This window comes from Carlito syrichta, unplaced genomic scaffold (genome assembly GCF_000164805.1).
Source record: "Carlito syrichta isolate Samal-C Ts95f unplaced genomic scaffold, Tarsius_syrichta-2.0.1 Scaffold308670, whole genome shotgun sequence".
Classification (NCBI taxonomy): domain Eukaryota; kingdom Metazoa; phylum Chordata; class Mammalia; order Primates; family Tarsiidae; genus Carlito; species Carlito syrichta.
Window position 1 is genome coordinate 541796 of NW_007252766.1, and position 9574 is coordinate 551369.

The 9574-nt window shown below is 42.8% G+C and overlaps 1 protein-coding gene across 2 annotated transcripts in view; it reads right to left on the reverse strand.

Annotated features, from left to right (window-relative positions):
- The window catches only part of DIXDC1 (DIX domain containing 1), an 89402-nt gene that overhangs the window by 25051 nt on the left and 54777 nt on the right, over positions 1 to 9574 (reverse strand). For both annotated transcript variants that reach the window (XM_008065584.2, XM_008065585.1), the window contains 8 exons: positions 8200 to 8289; positions 6899 to 6952; positions 5739 to 5789; positions 2665 to 2769; positions 2179 to 2232; positions 1621 to 1713; positions 1469 to 1540; positions 315 to 404 (listed from right to left, as the gene is read on the reverse strand). In XM_008065584.2, coding sequence (XP_008063775.1) covers positions 315 to 404; positions 1469 to 1540; positions 1621 to 1713; positions 2179 to 2232; positions 2665 to 2769; positions 5739 to 5789; positions 6899 to 6952; positions 8200 to 8289 — 609 coding nt within the window. The remainder of the gene's footprint in view (positions 1 to 314; positions 405 to 1468; positions 1541 to 1620; positions 1714 to 2178; positions 2233 to 2664; positions 2770 to 5738; positions 5790 to 6898; positions 6953 to 8199; positions 8290 to 9574) is intronic.

Here is a 9574-nt window from a genome sequence, read left to right on the forward strand (position 1 = left end):
GCCGGGCATGGTAGCGCGTACCTGGAGTTCCAGCTACTTGGAAGGCTGAGGCGGAAGGATCGCCGGAGCTCAGCGGGTCGAGGCTACAGTGGCCAGGAGCGGCCACTGCACTCCAGTCTGGGCGCCAGAGTGAGACTCCAAGTCAAAACAAAAAAAAACAAAAAAAAAACAAAGTATCTCACATGTTCACACACCCCACAGATACAATAATTAGGGAACTGGAATATAAAAGACCCAGTCCACAGGGAATAGCTTTGGCACTTTTCTGGCTTCAGCAAGACGTGGCAGCTCTGTACTCAAATCCAGGCACCTACCCCTCTGTGCATGATGGAAGCAGCTCCTTTTCCCACTGCTGGAAGAAGAAAGCCATTGCTTTGAGAGTTGTGACTGCTGTAGTTGGTTACCTATAGTAGCACAAAGAAACTCTGCTTGTTAAAGAGAGAATTCTAAACCCTGTTTTACTTTTCTTCTTTAAATTATCACTTCCTGACAGAGTATATAATTATTTGCTTAACGGTACTCTTAAAATATATCCCTCATCACAGATTTTTTTTCCCCTTTGCTCACTACTATATCCCCAGCACTTGACGCTTAGTAGGCACTGCTGAATATGGAAAGAAATGACCACCTCAGCCTGGAGCCCTCAAACCTAGGCTCTGCCGTGGCACTGGAGGGTCATAGAATGCTGCTCCAGCCCCATCTGCTTTTTGCTTTTTATTGATTTTATATATATATAGTTTTTTTTTAAAGCAAGATTTATTGAGAGGACAGAAAAGCTCCGACAGCAGGAGGGAACTTGAAGGGGTTGCCCTTTTTTTTTTGAGTAGGAGTCTCACTCTGTCCCCCAGGCTGTAGTGCAGTGGCATATTCATGGCCACCGCAGCCTCGACTTGCTGAGCTCAGGCGAACTTCCTCCTCAGCCTTCCAAGTAGCTGGAATTACAGGCGCGTGCCACTATGCCCAGCTTAGTTTTTGATTTATTGTAGAGAAAAGGTCTCACCAAGTTGCTCAGGCTGGTCTCAAACCCCTGAGCTTAGGCAATCCTCTCACCTAGGCTTCCCAAAGAGCTGGGATTACAGGCTTAAGTCACCACGCCCGGCCAATAAAAAAACATAACAGCTAATTTTTTTAGCCTGACTCTGCCAGGTGGATCAACGGGAGTGTGTTTAGTTACTTATGTGGATTATCTTAAATATTCTTCATAATGACAGACTGAATCGTTATTATATCCATTTCCCAGGTAGCCTTATTTCTAAGACTCAGAAGTTAAGCAATGTAAAACAACACAATGTACAAGTATTAAAGGTGGAACCTGAAACCAGATTTTCTAATCCCGGAACCTGCACTCCTAACTCTCTCACCCCAGAGCCTCCAACAAATGAGCCTCTGGCCTTCGTTCGGCTCTGGGGCTGAAACAAAATCTGTTTCCCTCACACATGTGGGAGGGGGAACCTGAGTTTCTGGTTACCTCATCTGCCTCTCTTTTCATGCAGTGAGCCAGAAGGACATCTTTGTGTTCTAGCTCCCACTCCAGATCCACCTGCAAAGCAGAGACTGAATCAGAAAAGAATTTCTTCAGGCCAAAGGTGCAGGAAAGTCAGCAGCTGAGTATGTTCTGACCTGGTGGTAACTGGCATCGGAGAGTTTCCGGAGTGCTTCTTCTAACTTGGCCTGGTGCTGCTGAAGGAGGCGATCCTTCTGCCCTAGCTCTTTCTGCAAGAGAGACAGAGCTTTCAGAGGTGGGGCAAAACCAAGGACACGGTAAAGCTTGCCCTCTGCAAGGCAATTTCCACTGGAGTAAAGCAGAGCCTCAGGGCAACAGTCCTTTCCTCAAGATACACCAGGAAGGCTTTACACCCCACAACAGTCTTACACAGTGCAAAGTATTCATGGAAGGGTAAAGAGAAAGAGAACTACCATTTGGAGGAGGACCACTGTGAGCCATCCATGCTACTTAAAGATAAAGGTGAGACTAGAACTGAAGTTTCCAGACCCCTAGCTCTGCACTCCTCCTAACTGTGCTGTCTGTTGTTGAGGGCTAGTGAATCAAGGAACACAGAGAGACTTTCTTCCAGAAAGCAAGATGAGGACAGAATACTTAAGTGCTCTTTGAGCAACAACAACAATGGGCTGTTCATAAAAGGTCAGGTAAAAGTCATTTCCCATATTCATTCTTACTTTATATTCTCCCAAGAGCCGGTTCCTCTCATCTAGCTTCCTCTGCAGATCCACCTGCAAGGATAAGAAAGAATTCACTGGCATGAAGGTATTGTCCGCGAACCCTCAAGGAAATCAGCTACTTAATGTTGGCTGTTACAGTATACAGCACAGAAAGGTGATGATTATGGCAAAAATACATGCTGCTCTCCATGTCTTTAGTGAAATAATCAGATTGTAGAACCACAATTTCGCCTCAGTGTCCTCAAAGTTGAAGAAGAGCTCAAGGACTTCCCTGCCCAGCGTGGTGTGCGGCTTTCACTAGGAATAGAGGTGAGTTTAATGGGGAATAAAAATAATCGCAGACACTTAGGGCAGGTGTCCCAGAAGCAAGGTAGGAGATGAGGATGGCAGGTCTAACAGCACTTCATGTAGTATCCTGTTCTGCTAATGGGGCCAGGGTGTCCTATTCTGTCAGTGAGGTCAGGGTTCATTCATTTCACTCACATTCTGGTTGATCAGCTCGTCTTTGTCCATATTTGCCCTCAGTAGTTCTTGTTTGAGCTGAAGGACAGATGTGTCCTGCTGAGTCAATCTCTGCTGCAAGGCATCCTGGGGGGAAAAGGCATCCTAATTATGTGGTCTCAATTAATCAATCAGCCACTTATTACTAAAAGTTACTAAACCTTTTACTGTGTATCCAGCATTAGTTATGGCAAACCGGAAAATGACTTGTAAGTTGCTGAGCAGGGGTGTTTCTGTCCCTCTCTAGGACACCAGCATCTAAAGGAAAATCCTATCCATTGTCCTACCAAGCTAACTGAAAACTTTTTTTTGTTCTACTTGCTACTCACCTCTACCCTGTATTTCAACCCTGACAGCATGGTATCCTAGAGAGAATGAGTGGCTTCCAGGATCAGACAGACCCAGATTCAAATTATAAGTCCATTTACGAATTTTGTGATACTGAGCTTGGACAATGCACTCAGCTTTCTCTCATCCTGGCTTTCTCATCTCTCTGCCCAGTTCCTATTTCCTAGAGAGATGGACCCTATTCCTGTAGGTTACAGTATACAGCACAGAAAGGTGATGATTATGGTAAAAATACATGCTGCTCTCCATGTCTTTAGTGAAATAATCAGATTGTAGAACCACAATTTCGTTCATAAAGAATCCCTGGAATTGGCTGGGCATGGTGGCTCACACCTGTAATCCTAGCATTTTAGGAGGCAGAGACAGGCAGATTAGATTGCTTGAGCCCAGGAGTTTGAGACCAGCCTGGGAAACATAGCAAAACCTTGTCTCTACAAAAAATCAAAATAATAAGCCAGGCGAGGAGGCATGCAACTACAGTCCCAGCTATTCAAGATGCTGAAGTGACAGGATCACCCAAGCCCAGGAAGTTGAGACTGCTGTGAGCCATGATCATTGTGATCATGCCACTGTACTCCAGCCTGGGCAACAGAGTGAGACCCCAAAAAGAAAAGAAAAGGAATGGAAAGGTAAGAAAAGAATCCCTGGAATCACTCCCACTCTGGCTTCCAGAGCCTTGTTGCTGTCTTGCTTCCATTGGCTTTCAATGCCTAGTCCAGACCAGGTTGAGATTATATTTCCCTCAGAACTTGGACTCATGGCTCCTGTCCCCAGTTTCTTAAGATTTTAACAGCTTTAGGCATTCTTTCCCTCAGCTTGAACTCTCTTGGGTTCTACCATACATAAGAAAATGAGGGCTGGATATACTTACTCGTAAGGGTCAGCTATAACATACCATCAACCAAGGTGACTTCAAATGGAACTAATGGACTAGGGCTGGCTTCTAATAATATATTTCCTGATTTCTCTTTTTACAAACTGCAAAGAAATGGTGCAGGCTCTGAGGAATGTGGGAGCCCATTCTTAATGATACTGTCTGCCATAGCAGTACATGGCAAGGGCAGCCTAACTCCTTGGCATCAGTAGCCTGGAGGAATATTTCCCAAAGTGTGCTCCATGGGATGCTAATAAGTTATGTGGGAGAAAAGACGCTTCTGTGGTAAATAATTCTAAACCACTTTCAAGTCAATCTCTTTAGGACAGACCTTCACAGATCCTTTAATATGTTATTATTATTCACTGTGAAGTTTCATACCTGTGGGGCATTTCTCAAACTTATTTTACCCCGGAACACATCTGTTTTTCAAGTACTTTAAAAGTACTAAGGCTGCAGAATATTCTTTGGCAAATGCTGCTAAATGATTCTAGTCTAGCCCTGAAAAGACATACAAGGAAGAGGGAGAAAGCTGCAGCTTAAAAAATCTACTTTTAGGTATTTATTTAGCAGACATGCTCCCACTTGAGGTAAATAACATAAATTCAAGGCTGTTAGTTAGATCGCTGTTTGTATTAGCAAAAGATTGGAAATAACTCAAAATACCACCAATAGGAGCCCGGTTAAATAAATGATCACATATATAGTAATTTATTTAATCAGTATACATATGTAGGAATACTATGCAGTCATTAAAAAAAGACCTAGATAGCCGGGTGTTGTAGCGTGCTCCTGTAGTTCCGGCTACTTGGAAGGCTGGGGCTGAAGGATTGCCTGAGCACAGGTCAAGGCTGCGGTGGCTGTGACCATGCCTCTGCACTCCAGCCTGGGTGACAGAGTGCGACTCCAACTCAAAAAGAAAAAAAAGGACCTAGGAATGTCTTTATGTACTAAAATAGAATGATATCCAAGGTACACCGCTAAGTGAAAAAAGCAAGGTGTCAAGCTGTATTTGCAGTATACTACTGTTGAGTAAAAATGTGGGGGGAAATGATAATACACACATATGTGATGGTAACAGACAAGATGCCTCCGAGAGAGAACCAGGTGACTGGGGGGACAGGGCTGACAGGCAGACTCTTCATGGTTTATCCTTTCATAACTTTAAATGATGTGAATGTTACTAACTATCCAAAAACTAAGTAAATTACAATTTTTTAAAAGGACATTCTTGGCCGGGCTCGGTGGCTCAGCCTGTAATCCCGTGCTTTGGGAGGCCGAGATGAGTGGACTGCCTGAACCCACAGGTTCGAGACCCGCCCAGGCAACTTGACGAGACCTCATCTCTACAATAAATCAAAAATAAGCCGGACGTGGTAGCGCGTGCCTGTAACTCCGGCTACTCGGAAGACTGAGGTGGAAGGATCGCTGGAGCCCAGCAGGTCGAGGCTGTGGTGGCTGGAAGCGTGCCACTGTACTCCAGTCTGGGCGACACAATGAGACTTCAACTCCAAAAAAATAAATAAATAAATAAAATGACATTCTTTCCAGCTGAAGGGGACTATTTTACATATAGAGATACTCAAGGTGGCATAGATGGAAGTGCACCATGAGCCATAACTACTAGAAATAAGGCTCAACAAAACAAAGGTATATTCCTCAACATGTCTCGCTTCCTTCCTACAAAACCCTTTCTTTACCAATAGCACAGAGCCTACTAAAGGCCCCCAGAAAATCCTAACTATGCTCCTAGTACCCAACTCTCACCACTAATCAACAGACTACTTTACCTTGTAGAGACTTTATTTAAAGAATCAAATGTCTTCCTTTTTACCTTTATCCCCTGTAAGTTTCTGGCTTCTTGTTTACATTTTAGCAGCTCCTTCTGCAAACCAAATATAGTTAGATCAGATGGTGGCATCTGGGTTGCTTCAGAAACCATTACCTCATCCTGTCAGCAAGAGGACAAAACCCAGTTGATCAGTCCACAAAAAATTAACCCTCTACACAGGCAGAAAGCACATCTGGTCCAGTAAGCAGTGAAGGCTGATCCGCAGAAACAAGAACAGAACCCATTCCATTCCTCTCTGTGGCACCCAGGCTCAACCAACAGGGTAGAAAGAGTCTTGCCAAGAAAGAAGATACCCCACAATTCCCATAACCTCTCATTTCTATATTTCACAGTCTTTACCAACAGGAAAACTTAACCGCAACAATCTAAATCTCTCTCACTGAATATATGATCATATCTAAATATGCCTAACCCTAATGTTATTAAATAATTATCTCAGTTCTTAATGTTCAGCAAAGGGATGGAGTGCTTCTGATTCTCTAAAAGGGTATTATTGTTCTTTGTGGACCAAACACAAACATATTTAGCCTAATAGCGAAATACTGAGTAACTAACCTCTCCTTATAATTGATAATATATATGTATATAATTGTCTCTAGGAAATAGATTTAGAAGGAGAACACTTATAACACAGATCCTGATCTCTTCTCTTCCTATTGTGTCACATTAAGAGTTTGCAATTAACATGTCTAAAATGGGGATTCTTAACTTAGGACTCCATAGATGGGCTCAAAAGTTGCTCTATTAAAAATTTAGGTCTGTGAGTATGTATGCATAAATACATGCATATTTCTAGGGAGAGAGTTAATGGCTTTAGTCATATACTTATGGCTTAAAAAAAGCTAAAAAACACTGACCTAAAAAAAAATCCTTAGTATTTATTTTTAAAAACCCCCACACACTGATATTAGATCCATTTTTTTAATTGAAAAAGAAATAATATTCAAAATACTTCAAACATACAGAAAGGTACACCCAGTAACACCACCACATTTTTGACATATTTGGGATTTATGTCTCTCTTTCAAGTAAAGACACAATACAAATAACATTCCAATTGTGAAATCTCTTTCCTTCCTGAAGTTGGTGTGCAACATTCCCATAATTTTTTTTCAAAAGGTGACATGTATGTCTTGACATACCTTTAGGTCCTGATTTTCCTCCATACTCTGATCCAGACGACTTTGGATTATAATCTGAATATAAGAAAAAAGGAGATATGAACCCATGCTGTGAAGTTCAGAGGCCACCCATCCAACAAAATTTATTGAGCATCTACTAGATGCGAACTCTGTACTGTGGATACAAACAAGAAGAGAAAACAGTTCCTGCCCTCTGATGGAAGCAGAAAGCCCAGGGTGCAGAAAGTAGATGTATTTGGATAAAGGTTAGAATAAGTATGTGTGGGTTGGGTGCAGGGCAGGAGGAAAAGGAAGAAGAAATGGCAAGGGATGAAGCTAGAGAGGAAGGTAGGGGCCACATCACAAAGGGCCGTGAGGGCAATGGGGAACTGATGAAAAGCTGTAAGCAAAAGGATGACATGATACGCTTTATATTTAAGGGAAATTGTTCTTGCCATTATATAGAAAATGGATTAGAGTTGGACAGGAAGGAAATCAGGAAAACCAGTCTGGCTGGAACACTGGATGAGGACCTGAGTGAAGTGGCTGTGAGAATGGAAAAAAACTCGACAAAGGTATTAGACACGTAAACTGAGAAAACTTGGTGACTGGTTGGATGCAGAGGGAAGTGTCAGAAAGGCCTCAAGGATGATATCTAGATTTCTGTTTGAGACATTTGGGTATCCAGAACAGGGATCTAAAAAGACAAGTGATTTTGGTGGCTGGTAGAGGATGGAAAAACTGCTTACTTATTAGGACTCATTGAACTTGATGAGCTGCTTATGGGACTTACAAGTGGAGATGATCAGCAGGCAGTTGCACCCTGTATATACAGACCTAGAACTCCCTAGAGAGAGCTGAGCTAGAAATCAATACATGAGGAGCAGGTGGGAAGTGGGTGAAGACGTGGAGGCAGATAATACTCCCAGGCGGGTATAGGACAGACGAGGGCCCAGCGTGGAACGCTGAGGAGCGCCAACATCCAAGGCAAAGGCAGAAAAAGAGAAACTTCAAGGGGGGCTGAAATTTAAAACTCCAGGAGGGTAGGGTCTTAGGTCTGTTTTGTTCCTACCACCGTATCTCCAGACCTTGAAACGGTGCCTGGCATACAGTCCGCACTCAATAAATAAACATTTGCTGATTAATCAAGAAATGAATGAAGAAATAAGGAAACAGTAGTCAAAAATGCAGGAGGAAAACCAGGAGAACTGGAGTCAAGCAAGAAAGCATTTCAAGAAGTCATGAACAGCAGTGTTAAATGCTAAAAAAAGGTCAAACACAGACACCCGATTTAGTGGCCAGTCACAAAAGACGGAGCTCACCAGTTGTTCTTCAGGATTGACTCCTGGTTCACATAAGGCCAAGGGCCTCTCCTGTTCATCTTCAGGTAAGGATCCATTGAGCAGTAAGGCCTGAATAATCACAAAGGCAGAAAGAAACTTAACTCCCCAGCAGACGACTTGGTAAGCGCACTCCAAATTGAAATCACAACCTTCCTCACGAAATCTCTTTGGTAACTTTTGCTCCTTAGATATTTCCAATTGCTCACCTTGGGGATTAATTCCTTTTTGGGGGGCAGGGAGGGGACTAGCTCCTTTTGTCAGGCCCATGCTCTAGGCCTCTTTCAGTTCTCTGGATAACTGACTCTGCTTCACGGTTCCCTGGCCTCAGAAGAAAAAAATCAAATAATAAACCTTCCTTTCAGAAATGATAGAACACATTTCAAACTAGAGCGGCTCAAACTGAGTATTACCAGGTAAAAAGTGATCTAAAAGCAGTGTAGAATTATCCTGGCTTAGTAAAGTATATTATAGGCCAGGTGCGGTGGCTCATACCTGTAACCCCAGCACTTTGGGAGGTTGAGACTGAAGAACTGCTTGTCCCCAAGAGTTCGAGACCAGTCTAGGCAACATAGCGAGACCTCATCTTTACAAAAAATCATAAAATTAGCCATGCACGGTGGTGTGCGCCTGAAGTCCCAGCTACTCAGAAGGTTGAGACAGAAGGATCGCCTGAGCCCAGGAGGTTGAAGTAAACCGTGATCATGCCACTGCATGATAGAGTGAGACCTCGACTCAAAAAAAAAAAGTATATTATATTGAATCATTTGGAACACACTTAACACTGACTTAGGTTGATTTGATTTTTGTTTGCTTTAATAATAATACTGCATTTTTACTCCCTAAGGCAAATCTATATAGAACAAGAAGAAAATCTGATTTGCAGAGAGATGTCCTCATTCATTTCAGCTTCCAACATCAGGCTGGTTTTGTTAGAATATTAGCAGGTGAGGGGGGAAGGTAGATTAAGCCTGGCTCCAGGATCAGGCACCTTGCATACACTGCCCCTTCCAAGGCCCTCTACCTAAAAATATATTCATCTTATTCTGAAAGAAGGCTCTCCTCTCTCAAAATTATACATAGGACTTACAAAACTTGGAACCACTCCTGCAGGTAGGTATTCCGAAACTATCAGATCAGTGAAGGACTGAAAAATGGGTCCCTATTTTATATCACAATTCCGACTCAATTCAAAAGAAATGAGGTACAGAAGTTAATTCTTGTTTCAATAAAACTAACACAAATTCATCACTAATGTTGATAAAGAATGTTTAAAAATATAGTCAAGCCAGGCTCGGTGGCTCAGCCTGTAATCCCGCGCCTTTGGGAGGCTGAGGTGAGTGGATTGCCCGAGCCC